General features: G+C 37.8%; 1 protein-coding gene across 5 annotated transcripts in view; it reads left to right on the top strand.

Annotated features, from left to right (window-relative positions):
* Positions 1-17,609, top strand: part of CDK14 (cyclin dependent kinase 14) — a 296,113-nt gene that overhangs the window by 223,047 nt on the left and 55,457 nt on the right. For all 5 annotated transcript variants that reach the window (XM_072328324.1, XM_072328329.1, XM_072328328.1 and 2 more), the window contains 2 exons: positions 4,196-4,335; positions 8,523-8,669. In XM_072328324.1, coding sequence (XP_072184425.1) covers positions 4,196-4,335; positions 8,523-8,638 — 256 coding nt within the window. In that variant the 3' untranslated portion in view covers positions 8,639-8,669. The remainder of the gene's footprint in view (positions 1-4,195; positions 4,336-8,522; positions 8,670-17,609) is intronic.

The raw sequence follows: 17,609 nt of genomic DNA, 5'->3' as shown, positions 1-17,609 counted from the left end.
GGCCCTCATGGCTGTGATTGTAGGTAAAATGTCTCTAAGCTTTAAACTACACTAAATGATGCGATTGTTCTAGTTAGCTGTTGTTTTGTCGTTCAGCACTTCAGGTGACAAGGGAAAAAAGAAGCAAAGCTGGGGGTCCCACAGGGAGTTAGGTGCCTTCCAGCTGCAGGCCATGCTGTAAACTGCAGTTGAGAAATGAATTAGTGATATGCTGTGAGAGTCGTATCTTGAGATGGAAAATACGCACAGTAAACGATTTTTGCTTTGAGAAGTATTTACCTCATGCTGCTAGGAGTACATAGCATATTATTTCCATTTGTCTTAATGCCCATTTGTCTTAATTATTAATGTGAATTTGAGCTACATTCTTCATTGCATTTAAAAGCAAATCACCCCAAGTTCAGAAGTTCATTGCACATGCCCCTAACTTTTTTTTTTCTCAAGTGCTTAAACCAGACTTCAGTGATCTTAGTCATGTTCTGCTTGACCAAATACTGACCTTCCTTGAAGTAGAAAGACATTCAAGCCTGTTTTATAAAATTAAATCAAATTCATGTAATCCAGTGAGATTTACAACTGCTCAAGTATAGTCAGATTCAAATATGTTTAAAGTGAGACAGGTTCTTATAATGTTTGCTTTTGTTGAGCTAAGGCAGAGAGATTAAGTTGAAAATCAGTGCATTTTTGCAAGTGTCACCAGAGTAGGTCTGTACAAATATTCCCAATATTTCTCAGAATAATATATACATAGTATCTAATACTCTTTGTCAAAGATTTATCTGTATTCTGCTGTATGCCACTTCTTCTGAAAGTACGTATGCTGTCACGGCTAGTAACTATTCCTTGGTGATTAGTGTGACAGTAAGTGAAGCGTGAATATTGAGACTTTCCATATCATGCATGCCAAGTTCCTATATGGCCCAACTGCTGGGAGACAAAACATGCTATTATGTTTTAGACACAAAGCCATATTGTATGAAATTCCATTCTGTCACATACTGAAGGAGGTGTATTTAAAAATCTAATCTTTTCTTCTTTACTCCTTTTTGTTAACTTTTCTGTATTAGATACTTAACTACTGAACCCCATCAGAACATTCAGCTTTTATCCCTATTGAAGAGTTGTTTCAAACTTATATCAGAAAAATCATTCATGTTTTAAGGAAGGTATTTTAAAGAGACTATTGGCAAAAAATAAAAATAAATAAATAAATAAATAAAATTAAAAAAATAAAAACAAAAAAGGAGAAAAAGGAGAAAAAGAAGGAAGGGAGGAAGGGAGGAAGGGAGGAAGGGAGGAAGGGAGGAAGGGAGGAAGGGAGGAAGGGAGGAAGGGAGGAAGGAAGGAAGGAAGGAAGGAAGGAAGGAAGGAAGGAAGGAAGGAAGGAAGGAAGGAAGGAAGGAAGGAAGGAAGGAAGGAAGGAAGGAAGGAAGGAAGGAAGGAAGGAAAAGGAAGAAAGAAATTGGAAACAAAACCAAACATTCTGATGTTCCAAACCGCTGAGGCTACACACTAAATGGGTTTCCCCAAGCAGTTCTAATGTATTAGATGAACATGGTCATACAGTGCATTTTTCATAAGTAAGAGAATAGCTTGAACTTATAAAAAGCAATAAAATTTGTCATGTATTCCTCTAAGGCATCAGTTTTAAGACTGACAACCTAAGGATTCTGCATGCATATGCTTGCTGCAATGTCCAGTTACTGCCAGAAATGACCTTAGTAGAAGACATGCTATTTGGAGAACTTTTTCATTTTTGTGCAAATCTCCACAAACAAAACTGCCACTTTTATGTAGACATTTCCTTAGCTAAAAGTAATGATTTGTTCCTTGAGATACTTGGATCTTCTTCAGGCTATAGTACATAAGAGGTGAGATGTGATCATTATGGTCCCTTCTGTCTTTAAAATCTATAAACTCTTGGGAACGTGATGCTAATGATGTAGCAACAGGAATCTCCAAAGCACCATATAAGCAACTAACCCCCACAGCCCTACATGGAGTAGGGCAAGAAAATGTAATGATAAGAGCAGATTGAAATATTTTTGCAGTCTGTGTGATAAACTTACTCTTTTTCTTACTTACTAATTATAAAACAGGTTCTAATTTGGACTTATTCATTCCCAGTTATTTCATTAGTTGGTAGGATTTTTTTGCAGCCTTACATACTTTTGTTGGCTTTACATTGTGTTTATGTGGAATCTGCTCATTATTTGACTTTGGCTTCTTGGTTAACTCATTTCTTTATGGTTTCTGAACTGAGAAGGTGATTTTGGCTTTCAAAAATCATTCCTACTCAAATTAATTTCAATTAATGATTCAAAATCAGTAAATCTGATTTTCTTTTTTAACAAATCTTAGCAGTGTACCAGATACTTTGGTGATGGAAGCAAAGTAATGACACCACCTTATTCTAGAACACAAAGGAACTGGAGTGTCATCATCCAAAATTTCACCTGCAGTTCAGAATTCATTAATTTTTGAATTCTGGCTCATGAGAATTTAGGTGTCTAGAAGAACTAATGCCAATTCTCAATGGGTATTTAGTTGTCCTTTCCCTTTCTCTGTGAAGAATAGTCTTTCTCCTTGTATTTTGCTGTGCTATTTAATGAACTTTGCTGTGTTTTTCAAGCAAGTTGAATAAAGGAGTTTCTACGTAATAGCAGTTTAAGGAGTATGGAATTAATCCTTTTCTAAAACCTAATTTCCAGGCAGTGACTGTCTAATTTGAGATGCCTTTACTTTGTCATGAACTTAATAATGAACAAACAAAGCAAAATCACAGAAATTATGCCTATCATGAACACTGGAGTTTTGCATCTGTTCAACCTAGAATACTAATTCCAAGTCCATATCCTGGCACTTCTGTAGGTTTATGGCTAATGTGAAGTAATGGCTTGAAAAAGTCAGTGTTTCTGAGCAACTGATCCCCAGGTAATTTTTGGACAAATATTCTGTCTGTTCTTCAAGACCCAATAGATGGGGACAATAGAAAAAAAAATCCTATGTTTTATCCATGTTCTCTGAATGGTGTTTCTGAAAGCCACCTTGAGCTGAACAAGGAGAAGAATTTGCACAAAACATGCTGTAGGCTTATTGATTTTAGAGCACACCGACACTATCTTTTTCAATTACTGCACTATTTTGGGCTGCAGTCTGCTATTTCTGTATTAGTAAACTAATTCCTATTCTTAGTAAATAGTTTTATACCTATTTATTAAGAATAAGTATAGACTTCCTAGTAAAGAGGAGGTCTATTATATACCTTGACATTTTTACCTGATGAGAGATCTGTAATGAGAAATTTATAGCATTTATAGAGTTTCCTACTCTATAGCAGTAGTAACATGATGTGTACATGATTCAGCACCACTGTTTGTGCTGTTTATTATAAGTAAATTGTTAGCTTTGGAAACAAAGCATGGCCGTACCATCCTAGACCAAAGCTACATCCTGATGATCATCGTTTTACTCTTTCCTCTCCTGATCTATTATTTTTAGCTTATATTTTTGTATTATGCCACAAGCAATTAACTCCTGGTAAAATAATGAGTTTTCCCCAAGTTCCCAAGGTAGTTTACAAAAGATAATTTACTCACAATTTAATGTTTGCTTTGCATTAACAACTATTGAAGTCAGCCTCTTGCCATGTGAGATGGTGATGATGTAGATGAAAAATAAGTCAGTGCTTCCCAAAATGCCTTTATGAAACATGATGCATATGTTTGTGTTAATTATCACTGCATTTTAAAATCTGATACTTAAAAAATTTTTACAAGTAATTGTTACTTTAAGCTTAGATTTCAGGATTTTAGATAGAAATAACCATTTATCTGCAGTGCTGTAAACCCTCAGCCTGTCATTATATTTGAATAAAATGTAAATGAAGAAATCAGAACAGTTGCTTTCAAGATGCTTCTGCTCATGATCTTTCAGTGTCCTAGGTAGGGCATGTGTGATATGGCACATTATATGCTCTGTATATGAAAAACGTGTATAAATTTTCCACTATCCATCCAGAAATAATTCACTGACTCCCAAACCAAAGGAATGTGTTTCACTACAGTGCTTCCAAACAGACTTTGTTTTATACTGGCTAGCAAGACGCTTGTTTCAGCAGGGCCGACTGCAGATGGTATTAGTAAACAGCGTGATGAGATTGTTTTTCAGATGAACCTTCTTGTTTGTGTTTCAGGCTCAGCTATGTGAATCATGCGGAAGATCTAGCCTCCAAACTACTCCAGTGTTTCCCAAAGAACAGATTGTCAGCACAGGCAGCCCTGAGCCATGAGTATTTCAGTGATCTGCCCCCTCGGCTATGGGAGTTAACCGATAGTGAGTATAACCGATTAAAAGCAAAGACAGTAGTTCATACTAATGCATGTGTGTATACTTGTGTGTATGCTAACACTCATGTGCAACACATTCACAGATGTGCACATCCACACACAAAATACATGAATGCAACTGTGTATCTGAAATTACATAGTTAGCGCGTAGTTTGCTTGACACAGGAAAAATGGATTCTTTTTTTTTTTCTTCTCTTTTTTTCTTATTGCTATCTCTGCTCTGCAGTCTGCAGCTAGCTATCTTTGTATTTGATTATGTGTGCAGCCAAGAGAATTATCTGAATTGTCATAAAGCAAAAGGAAAAATACAATTTACATATTTAGTGCTTTTCATTTTCTGACATACAGTACTTCTTAACTAGCTGCAGCACACAGGATAAAAATCCAGAATCTCTATCTGTTATAGCAGTAACCTTTAGGGAGGGAATTGGCATTGAGAAGTCTGAAAAACACAAAGTAGACAATTGGTTAATTTGCTGAATTAAACAGCGTAAGTAGAAGATGGGGGATGATATTTCTGATTGAGAATGCTTTCAGTGATTGCCTGCATCTTTTTGTGTCCTTTATCAAACAAATGCATTCCAATTGACTTGGAAAAAAAATCAGCATTTATGCTGACATTTGTCTCTCTAATTCTTGTCCAGAGTGTTAAAAGTGCCCTACTGTTTATTCTATGGAAAAATATCATCATGCGTGATATTTGTTGCTTGAGAAGATTCTAGAACTATAAATAGGTTTCACAGGAGAATACAAATCATTATTATAATTTAACTTAACTTAATACGAGGAAGAGGAACATGCTTTCATTAGAATCAAAGAATCATAGAATGGCCTGGGTAGGGAAGGACCACAATGATCATTGAGTTTCAACACCCCTGCTATGTGCAGGGTCACCAACCACCAGATCAGGCTACCCAAAGCCACATCCCGCCTGGCTTTGAATGCCTCCAGGGATGGGGCATCCACCACCTCCCTGGGAAACCTGTTCCAGTGTGTTGCTATTTTCAAACATGCATCCAGTACCAAAAGACCTAAATCCTGTACTTCAAGGTAAAATCTTTGGGTATGTAATAGCGGTGCATGTGCTTAATTATAGCTAATGTAGAATTTTGCTTGTAAAATTGAGTTTACTTTCTGAATATTAATCCTCAGTAGATTTTATTTATTTCAGTCTCAATAGGAAAACTTCCAAAAGTTTAATTTATCCACTCTCAGTATGTGTAATATGTGTATATCACAACATGTGCTCAGCTAGCCCTGTGACCGGCACTCTAAGTGCCCTACTCCTGACTGTGTCCTGAAGAACTCTTTCTCATTTCTAGAACCCGAACATTAACACTGAAGTGACAACACTAATTTTTGTACAGTGTAGGTTATGTCGCAGATCTGGCCTTTGCTCTACAAAAAGATTCCCAGCTCCCTCCTCTGCCATGAAAATCCCCTGCCCACTCCAGTCAGTTTTCTGACTCTGGCCCTTCATAAGCTGAAAATTCAAGAGATGCAGTGTAAATTAAGGGTACCACTGAAAGTCTGCCTTTGCTGAAATTGAGGCAAAGGCATTTATTTCTTCAGAACTAAGGAAACATCAAGAATGCCAGTTCATTTGTCCTTTTTCCTCTAAATGGAAAACAAAAATCACTCTTCACTGGTGACATCTCAATCCTTCTGACTGTGTGATTTAGTCTAGCCAGGATTTTGAATTCTGAATTCTGCAGTAGTACTTTTCTGTTAATATGGACTTATTACCCACTTGCCACTTAGTTTATCAGTCAGTGGTTAAATCCAGTTCTATCAGTGAAGTAAATGCCTACACATTATCACTCTGCAGCAGGCTGCCAACAGAGACAGTCTTGTCCTAGTCATTAACAAGCACAATGTATGCAGAACACCAGAGGGGAATTAAAACCACAAAAAATACCTCAGGGTGGTATTTTTAATATGAGAATTTAATTTGTAATTTCACAGATTAAGAATTTTGGCTGCATTAATCCTTTTATCAGCTCACAGCAGGTTATTTGCAGAAGCATAACCATAAGGCGATATTCATTGGCAGAAACACATCTTTGCATAACGTTAAACATCAGGAGCAGTGAAACCTTTTGAAGGGGGGAGAATAAAGATGAAAAATCATTATATTTTAAAGCAAGGTTCTTCTAAATGCCTCCAGTAAAATTTTGAGTTACTGAAAGACTATTTCTGTGGCTAGTAGATAATCATTATGAAGCATAAATCCAGATGCAAGAAAGGACAATCCCAGTATCAAATACTACAATCATTTCTATTTAATATGACTTGGATATACTTGTAAACATATTTACAAAACAAAGAAGTCATATACTTTGGAGTTTGGAAAATGTTTACTGTATAGAGAAATCACCGCTCTTTGTGATTCTGGTTCTCTGGGTTAATGTTTTACATTGAGAAAGACTTGCTATTCACAGCTAATTAAATGCGGATATGAACGCCCTGAGAATTTGTGTGTGTGTGTGATAGTATCCATCACAGGATGTTGTCCATTTCCAGTACTGAATTGCAAAGTTGGGGTTTAGGACCAAGACCAGTGAAAGACTCACGGGTGAGGCAGAAGAAAGAGAGAGACAGAAAAAAAAAAAGTCAGTTGTATGATTTTCCATCTGAAAATATTGTTTCTTCGGAATTGCAGTATTTCACAAAAGTATGTCAATAAATATATAAAGGTATATAAATAAGTAAAGTAGAAAATAATGTTTCACTGTCTCTTTCTGAGGTTTAATACTAGGTATTTACCTTCTGGATAATATTTTAAAGGATGGCATTTTAATCTTGTGCTGTATTTTAAATGTGCTTGCAAAATTTATTTGAAATTTAATTCCCAAAAGGTTTGATTTGGGTTTTGCTTTGGTTTCAAGTCATGGCACAATTTCAGTTGGTTGTTAGGTTTCCAGATGAGCTGTCTGTCATGCAACCACGTTCACTTTTTAAAATGTTACGTGAAAAATGCAAGACTTCGTAATTCAGTTAAAATATTCTTGTCTGGGAATACAATGCAGTTTATGAAGCAACAGAGTTCTCATTCATCTCAGATATGAGCAGTAATCTATAGATTAACCCCTGCTACTGTATGTGTTTACTTACTATTTTCTATTGAAAAAAGTAATTCCTGCTTTCATATCTGAAAGCTCATATTGATTTACTTGCATAGAATTTGTCATTTGTAACACATGCTACTGAGGAAATCAGAATATCAAATGCAAGTTAAGATGTCAAAAGTATGGTGGGCAGACCTCCTGCATAAAAATATCCTCATCTTTTAAATGTACGAAATACAGTTTTGCTAATCTTTAGTGCAAACAAACAAAACAAAAAGGAAACTGTTGTAGCCCTGATCACTTCTTTTAACAAACAGTCCATTAACATTTCCTCATGCAGTAATGCACTGGCAGCTATCCGAGGATATTTTTGTATGCACGTTTTTCCTTGGAAGGTACCAAAAACTAGTCATCTTTCCCCAACAGTTTCAGGTATCCCGAGTAAAAGTGAGTTTTCTTATCATCACTGTGTGAGCCCTTAACCATTTGCAGTCTGACCCCTGTGATTAATGTCATGTCTGCTGCTAATTAGATGCCTGGTGTTACGTGGAAATCCTCAAGGTTTTTCTAACTCATGCAGAAAGGATTTGCCTTATGCGAAGGCTTTTTGAATTTCTGGAATATTTTTAACAAACCTAATTATCTTTAACAGTTAGTGAAACGAAGTCTAATGAAATAGCTCACTTCTACAGGCTTGCAGACATTTTGAAGGTGGTATATGTAATGTCAAATTATTGCAAAAATTTGCTGGTTTTGTTCATCTTCATAATTAACCTTAAATGTTAGGAAAATTTCAAGTAGAAAATATGAATTATAAGAATTGCAAGGAAAAGTAAGTAAGCAAATACACGCCCTGGGAACAGCTGTGTTTTTTATTTAAAGGCGTATGCAACAGAAAATGTTGGCATCAGACAGCTTCCATCATAGCACTTGCCATTCCTCTCCATTCACAGTTTTTACAGTGCTTACTTGCATAATTGGGTGGTGTACATAAAAGCTGCATTTATTCAGTGTTGTGTTTGGCACAGACATTAACCAATTGCTTTTATATTTCTACTTTTTGGGGAAAAAATCAAAGTTTCTGAACTGACGTTCTGTTTTGCAGTGTCTTCTATTTTTACTGTACCGAATGTAAGATTACAAGCAGAGACTGGAGAAAGCATGAGAGTCTTTGGGAAAAACAATAGTTATGGCAAAGGCGTATCAAACAGCAAACATTGAAGAATGCCTGAGTTCGTAATAGATAATGCAGGTAAGACATGGTTATTGGAAAGTATGGCTTTGAAAATACAATTTGTTTTGGATTTTGGTAGACCAATTACAAAACTGAACTGCACATTTCTTAAATTGCACGTGTTTGAGCAGATAATCTGTTTCCGCAGCATACATCTGTCAATATGATGAGTGTAAATTCTTGGCCTTGTGGGCAAGATCAGTGTGACTGACAGGTTGAAAACATCACAGAAGTCAGTGCCAGCAGATTAAACACTGAATTGCCTTTAATTTGGACTGAGCTTTTCCCCCTGGTAAGATAGGGAGTGATAAGATACCTCTTACCAATTCTCTTGTTAAAATCTGGGGCAAGGACAAAGGAATGGTTTCTTTAGTAGGTCTGGTAAACTTGATAGCAGGAGGGTGTTCTTGGTGGGGACAGGAGTGTTGACATGTTAATAAATTTGATTGGTATCTCTGGATCTGCTAGAATTGTTTTTGTTCTCGGACAGCTTTGATACCCATTGGGGATTTGATACTCGATCTTTCCAATCACAGTTGTTTGGCAATGGAACAGTAGGTAATTTGGCTCCAGATATTCCAATAATAGAACAGAGCAGAGAAGGGCAAGTGTGTAGAGAGCCTTACTGACTTGAAGTAAGGGAGCAGTTGCTGTGTAACTCTTCTGCTGCTCTTGTACCTATTCAAAGGTATAAACTGTTATTTACATGGCTTATATTCACATGAAGTCTGTCTTCTGCTATTTCTGCTTGTCACAGTGTCATGTTACTTTCCATAATGAATCACTTTCATTGTTTTACTGTTGGTGTTTACATGCAATTTTTTTTTAATCTATAATGTTATAAAGGCTGTTTGCCTGGCAGTGGCTGAATACTGAAAAGAAGTGGTTCCGGTCTTGACAGTCTGCCCTAGTTTCACACGTGCTCTTTGCCAGCAAACCATTTAAGATTTCTAATGTCAGAAATGAGTCTGCCTCAGAGCAGTCTGTTTACATCTTTATTGACAAGCTAATCCCTACTTTTTCCTGGGGGTGTGTCCCTGCAGACATCTCTTCAGCCTTGTCTGCTCTAACGTGACATATCATCCATCTAAACTAAACTTCAAATGTGCCCACGTGTACTAAAGACCTTTTGTGTGGAAGCTAATGTACAGAATCTTCTTTCTTTGTCTCCAAACAAATGAAAGTTTTCATCTATACAAAATGCATGGTGTATATATATATATATCATTATTATTATTATATACCAGCATGTAAGATAACAGAAAAGAAAAGAGTTTGGTTGTTCTTACTGAATCTGTTTAAGCAGATACAGATGACTGTTAAAAATTTTATCTGTAAGCAGAAAGAGAGAGCCATGTGTACCTTTGATGTACACTGCTGCACTGTTGTGGCTGTTTAACCACAGCTTTAATACAAAATTGCACCTTTCATTGTATTAAAGCTGGGGGCACTTAACAAATATTAAGTAGTGGTTTGTATACACTACTGATTACAGTTTTCCATCACAGCTTGGGACTGCATTGTGGTAGATGTGTACAGTGCAATAAAAGGTCAGTTCTTGACTGTACTATTTGGCTTGAGCCATAAGATGTAGAAAAGCAGATAATACTGAAAGAGTGTAAAGTACAAAGTAAAAGTCCTCTTCTATTTGCTATTTAGAAAACTCAAACTCATTCAGATGAAACTAGAATATCAGGGGAGGCAGAAGAAATACAGACATGGAACCTGGACCTTGGTGGGGAGATGTTAGGGTGGGCAGAAACCTCTAAAGGAGTGAGACTAGCAATCAAAAGGAAAAATCAGTCTATGTGGAGAGAGTAACAAGTTAGGATAAATCAGTCTGACGTCTTGATAATGTGAAAGGGAGGCCTGGTGAAGGCTTAATCTGAATAGCAGGTGTCTGTGACTTTGTAGAAGAGCAGTGACTGACAAGTAGAATGTTCAATCAGGAAAGTGAGTAGAAAAATGGATGAGATAGAAGCTGAGTCAGTTATTTTAGCAGAGGAGCAGAGTTGTAGTAAACAAAGTTGTAGTAGCAGGTAGGATACTTGGTGTGAGGTATTCAGTTAAAGTCACCATTCATAAGGCTCAGTGAAACAGAAAAAAGCACGAAAAGTGAGAAGATGTCAGTAGCTGCTCAGGGCCATGAACGTAAGTGAGTTGAGAAAGGAGGCAAACAGAATGAGCTTTTAAATCTCAGCAAAAATGGCTGGATAACTTAATACCCCGTGGAGTTAAAAGAAAATTTAAAAATGCCAATGTTGCAAGGAAATGGATCAAATTATAAAAAAATACAGAGGAAACCAAATGCTTGCAGCCCATCTCCTGGACAGGATGAGTACATGCATGTTTTTATCCGTCTTCTTGAGTGAACTTTGTATATAGAGAGTTGGTAAGGAATTAATGGAAGAAGTGGAATTTATTCAATCACATGTTGGCATCTGAGCTAATCACTAGAGTATCCTTTCAGATACAAAGAAGTACTTCCAGAGCTTGGATCTTCTTGTGCCAGGGTTGGTAGTTAAATAGGTGCACCTGGTTGCACTCTTGCGACAACTATTCCTTACCATGTGATGTAAAAATGAGCCTTTTTTTCAGAAATATATTTGTGTGCCTCAGTATCCAGCTGTGAGACTGCTGGTGAGCATGGAAACACAGTAGAGTGTGTGCAGTGGCCTTGTCAAAGGGACAAGGTCCCTGTTCCTGCCTGTTTTCAGAGATCCAAATTTTGGAGTGTGAACAATCTATTTCATTTTTTTGGTTCTCATCCAAACTAGCATCTATTTATTTCCACTGAAAATGAATTGAGGCATTCCAGTATTCATCAGGAAGCTGTAGAAGAGAAATATTTGTAGGCAGTTGATCTCTGAATCTTCTGAAATGTGGGTGGGGAGAATGGCTCTGGATTTTGTGTATTTGTTTATTAGAAGACATGCAATAAATAAATAAATAAATTGACAAAAACAACAAACAATGAATAAAAACATAAAACCAAGGGATCGTTTTCAATCAATGCCAAAACCACAGCGGTGCGGAAGGAAATTCTAGTTTTGTGTCTGTTATGTCTGTACTTTTCATCCTAGTGTTCCTCATTTTCTTTGTCAGGGTAGAATAGGGGATAAAATAGAGAGCCCCAACAAACAAACAGTGCCAAATCTTGCTGTGATAATTTAGAAAGTTACTATCTCCCACTGTGCTCTCCATATGCTTGCCAGAAGCTGCTGCCCTAATAGTACACCCACTGAATTAAATCCACCTTTCGTTAGGTTTTGGAGAGCAAAGACAGTGGGTTTTGCCCAGGAAAGGCTGAGGCATGAGCAAACATCAGCATCTGCCAACTTTGGAAGCAGCAATTTCTGGCAGATCGGTGACGGAAAGGAGCTAAAGGCAGCAACTTTGTAAATGGCTCTATCATCATGTGTTAGAGCTCACCTGCTGCCCCCAGAAATAGCTTCAAAGAAGATGAAGAAACTGGTGCATCCCAGAGAATTTCTACTCTTTAAAATATTGCAGCGCTTCAATTGCCTGCCTGCAGTAAAAAATTGCTTAAAATAGCAGTGACTTGGGATATGTTTCTGAAAAGTAATGCCTGTGTCAGACCTGTACTGGTAATAGGGCTTCTGTGGACTAAATTGTCATTGTCGTGGACTCCAGGAGAAAGACAACACATTATTTCAGTGCCCATGGGGAAAGAGCTGGCATTTGAAGTTACCAAGGTCAATTTTGAGACTGGTCCCTAAAAAAATACGTAGTAATGAGCTCTATTTTACGCAAAAGAATCTGTCAGCAGTGAATTAGATGGGGGCATTTCAGGGAGAGAGGGAAGAAATCATTTGACTATATCCAAGTATCTTCAGCCTTTGTGGTAACACCAAAGATTTTTATATTCTTATTTTGTGCCTGAAGGATTTCTGACTTGCCTTTTGTTTTTTTGGTTTTTGTTTTTGTTTTTGCCAGTGGTCAGAAAGCATGTCTGTGGAAACATTCCCCATCTCTATATATACTGTTGAGATATACTGTATATAATATTCATCTATCTGCACATGTATTGTTTTATCAATATGAGGATGGACCATACAAACCTCTAGAGCTGCTTTTTCCTTTGACTGGTGGAATAGATGGCTAGAGTGTGTTTCTTTCTGGAGCAGGATGAGTCAAATTGTAATTGGAAAGACAAGGCATTACCTGGTACCAGATAGCAGGCAGTGTTTTCTCGTGGTGATTTATAATCCCCAGTTCTCATTGGCTGACCAGAGACATGAGATGTGCTCCTGACCTATTGTGTGCCTCCCAGAGCCACAGGGACAGCTTCATTCAGAATGGTAACACCATATGCTTTTAAAGTATTTAACCTGTATTACCATAATGAAATCCCCTGGCTTTCAAAATCACTTTGACAATTCACTGGAGCAAAACAAAAAGTGGTCTTTATTTGTATTGCTTCACCACACGCACATGCATCCGAGCAATCCTGAATATCAATTGCAGGATGCTGAATTCTTTCTTCTTCGCCCATTTAAGCTGGCAACTGACACAAGCCCAGCCAATGGAAGGGACGATGTTGTCATTCGGGTCAGCTCAGCCGTGTAAAACAAAATAAAGCTGAATAGGTGACAGTTACCAGTGTAATGGCAAAAAGGGCTGCTTACTGAAGAGCTTGTCTGATTTGGCTGCTTCTCACCAACAGTGTTCCAAAGCCCAAAATTGTTACATAAAAAAACCCTTTTCTACTTGCTAGCCGGGGACAGGACTGTTTCAGCCCTATCCAAATAATTTCATTTTTTGATTTTTGGCCCTTTTTAATCTTTGCAAATTGTGTATGAGTGCTTCTTTTGCACTGCTGTGTGGAAACAGAGTTGTTGCCTGCTTTGCACTAGTCAAGCTGCAGGAAAGTTATAACAGTGTGTGTGTCAGCAGTTAGTACTGAAAAGTCATTCCAATTCACTGCTTCCCTGTGTTTACTCTGTCCTGGGTAACCCAGCATTGCTGAATCACCGTGGAACACTGTATACTGTGCTTCTGAGTCTTCGTCTGTCCAGCTTCAGGGGATAAAACCCTGTCATTACTGTGCAGGAAGGTCTGCATGAAAGAGAGATCCTGGGCAGTTACTGTGTGTCAGCCACGTTTTGTCATTGTAAAAAGCTGAAAGTAGCAAGTAATGTTTTAGACGTGCTAGATTTAGATATTCAGTGTATGCCTGGCTTGGGAGATAAAAGCTCAGTCCTAGAAGAATAGCAGTTAACAGTCTCATTTTTAAATGCACCTTTTTCTTAATAGATCCAAGTAGATGTATACAGTCATTGTGCTGCTGCAGCTGAAAAAGATGGAGTGCTAAGTACTGAAGATGGGATGTTTAAATTTCTCCTGCATCTTTTAGTACCAGTGTCTATACATGAATGTTGAGGGTCAGTTTAATTATTTAACTAATACTGGATTTACATAAATTGGCTTTCATGAAAAGGCTAATAAGATGCAGTTGTGGTGGGCAGCTGAAAGTAATTTGGGTTTGAGTCCAGTAATGATAGTACTAAACAGAGCTGAAATTGTAGCATCAATTTTGTAAAATGCTAAATTAGTGTTAAGCTGTGAAAGATGACTGCAGGATCCAAGACATATTTTGGCTGTTTAATACTTCTAGTGCCATTATTTTCATATGTTAACAACATAATGGTTTTATGAGACTGTTCCAGCTGTGCTTTACTTAATATCAAAGAATAAGATCACCACACTGATAGAATATGCCCTAAATTTAACACGCAAGGGAAAAACTCCAGGCACTGGGTTACATTTTCCTCTTGGTAGCTAAGAATTTATTATCTCATTCCTATTAGTGTAAAATGAGAGTTATAGACTGAATTTTGCCCTTAATTCAGCCATAAAGAAAATCCTGCTGTCATCAGTAAGATCTGCTCAGATGATGAAAAGAATTGAGGAAATTGCTGGCCTATGCAAGGCCCTTGTCATACAAGCCCCCCATCTCCCTTAAGCATGTTAGGCTGGAAGGTGGCAGGTGCCCACACAGAAGTTCTCCAGGTACCTGTAGTGTGCCACAGGGAAAGGTGCCCCATCATCCCTTCATGGAGCTGGTGGGAGCTGGAAATAGGTGTGATGGTGCTTCTGTGTCAGTACTGTATCAGTGCTGAGTCACTACAGCTTCCATTGGCTATGGCAATGTAAATACACTGCCACTTGGTCACACTCAGGAGAAGCAGGCAAAAATGCAGTCTCTTGACTTCCTGATAAAAAGTCCATTCTGAGCATGGATATTCTACTGCATAGCATTCGGGAAAGTCAATCAGTGAAGTTGTTCTGCAGTCCCACTTGGCCATCTGACCACTGGGACCCAGAGCTTTCCTATACACAGGATGTAACAGTACCTGCACCTGTGTCTGAAGTTTCTGAACCAGAAGCACCACTTAACGTAAGTGTGGAACATGGGTTGTGGTAATGGAGTGGTCAGGGAGCTCTGAAAGTGTCTAGGGGAAACATATGTCTGGGATGATGTGGCCTCCATCTGGCATCACCTAATGAGAAAAAGAGCTTTGTTAATGAGTGTCCTGAGTCATGCGGGAAGAGAGTAAAAGGGATTTGAGGAAAGGCTGATGCATAAAAATAAGTGAGAAGAAACAGGATTTCCAGAAATGCAGGTAGTATTCTGGATGCAGAGTTAGTCTGGGAGTTTCTTTGGGGCTGAAGGAAGGTGAAGAGAAACAAAGCAGAACAGAGAGAAGCAACTCCACATCTATTGGTACCAACTGCACTTGGTAGGACAAGAATTTCCAACCTCCATAGCCAGGAGAGGTTGATCCTATGTTATTGTGCATGAAATTATTGGCTGCTTACCGGTGTGATCTGTTTAAGTCACAGAGTTTCATAACCATATCAGCTACAGAGCTGGCTGAAGGAAAAGGTACATTACTGCTATTATAGATATGCTTTTGTTGAGGGAGAACACCATATTTTCTTGTTCCATAGCATAGTATGGAGCCTATTTTTGTTCAGTTCTGATGCACAATGACTTGCCTTCAGCACTGCGGAGATTCACTTTTGAAATCATTTTTAGTGCAGAGGTTTTAATTTAACAATTGCTAAAGCTGTAGGAAAGATGTTAGTGATATTTGCGTGAATGCATATGCTCAGCTGCAATGCTATTCATCTGTCTTCTGGTTTGTTTAGGACACAGAAAGTGGAGCCTCTATGCCAGAAGAGCACAGAGCACTGTATTGTATTATTAATATTAGGATAGCAAACGATTCCTACTAGACAGGCTTTGTGGTCTGCTGATGCTTTAAGAAGTGTCTAGGCATGAAAGGCGGTTTGAGTTAAAGTGGGCTGATAGCCTGGGATGACGTTTGAATACAGAGAGCACAATGTATAAATGACAATGACTGGGAGGGAGGCAAAAGCTGTTCTGAGCTATCCCTATTCTCCCATGGACAGTCACCTCTCCTCCGGGATTATTTCATCACGTGACCCCTCAGTTAGGCTTTGTCTAAGAGGAAAAGTGGAACCACTGAAGGGGAGAAACTGAGGTTTCCAGACAAAGCAGAGGCTTCCAGCGCTGAAACACGGTCTGTAACCCAGAGAGACAGCACAGCTAATGAGCGGCATTGCCTCTGAGGCACAATTTGTAGCATTCAAAAGTAACAAAACATATTACTTTCAGCAGTCCAAAAAACAAGAAAACCCTAATTTTTATATGAAGAGAGAGCTTTACTATTGTATACTGAGTGTGTAGTTTATGTTGCCTGATTCCCTATGAAACAAAAAAAAAAATCAACCCAACCAGTGCAAAATATGTGCACTGAATACTCCTACGTGTGGGCAGAGCCTTGCTTAAAAATGCAGCAGTAGTTTAAAACTCAACTAATAAAAATAGATGAATCTATTCTGCCTCATCACTGGGGATGAGGGAGGTGTTCCTCATGCTTCTACTGTCAAATCAATATAACAAATCCATGGGGAAAAAAAAAATAAATCTAAATTCTCCAATAGAAATATGATACAGAAGGATACATCTGAAACTGTATCTTCCAGTATTTTAAGAGGCAAATTGGCTATTTTTGTTACTTTGTGACCCTATTAAATTAATCACGTTGTTTTGGAACATATGAGTCTTCTGAATTAGGAATTATGAGTGATCACGTTCTTCCATTAATACCTTGCCATTAATTCTGTAGAGACATTTCTGTAACTCTCTTGAAGTTATTGTAAAGACTGACTGTGAGTTATACATTCCTACATGGACACTGCAACAATACTATCGCAGCACGTGATGTCATGGTATTGGCCTTTTTGTTTAAGTTCTCATTGAAATTTACATTATACAATTGCTTTTAGTATCTGTCATCTTCACTTTGTGTATTGCTCATCTGCTGAAATCTGGGTATTTTACGGTCTACCTGCTAAGTCTGATTAAGAATAAAACTAGCTATATGTAGGCAACGAAAGTCTACACAATTAAATCTGTCCTTGTGTGCTTGAAAGCTTCAACAGTGAGTAATCTGTCACATCATAAAAAGAACAAAATCAAAACAAGTTAGTCATTATCATGACTCTGCTTGGTTTCAGCCCAGAAAGTCTCATCTAGACTATGTAGATATTGTATTTGTTGTTTTATGTGTCTGTGTGCAGACACTTGTAAACACGAAGGTGTAAATGTTGTCAGCATTTAAATTAGGTTAGAAATGCTATTTATGGCTTACATCAACAACAAAAAATATTCATAATCATCCCTAGGTGAAGACACTCATTTAACAAGCTTAGAGCTCCTAATTAATTCTGTAAGGAACGCCATTTGGCAGAGCAGAATTATGAGGTTTGCATATTGATGGTGGCAGGGAAAAATGTATCTGTTTTCTATTTATATGGAAAATTAACTTGTGTTCTTCAGAAAATGGCACATCTCGGAGGTATTGCTCTCAAAATGATCTCAGGCTGGAAAGAAATCAGTAATTA

The sequence above is a fragment of the Excalfactoria chinensis genome, chromosome 2 (assembly GCF_039878825.1).
Source record: "Excalfactoria chinensis isolate bCotChi1 chromosome 2, bCotChi1.hap2, whole genome shotgun sequence".
NCBI lineage: Eukaryota > Metazoa > Chordata > Aves > Galliformes > Phasianidae > Excalfactoria > Excalfactoria chinensis.
This window is presented reverse-complemented; position numbering and strand designations above follow the sequence as displayed.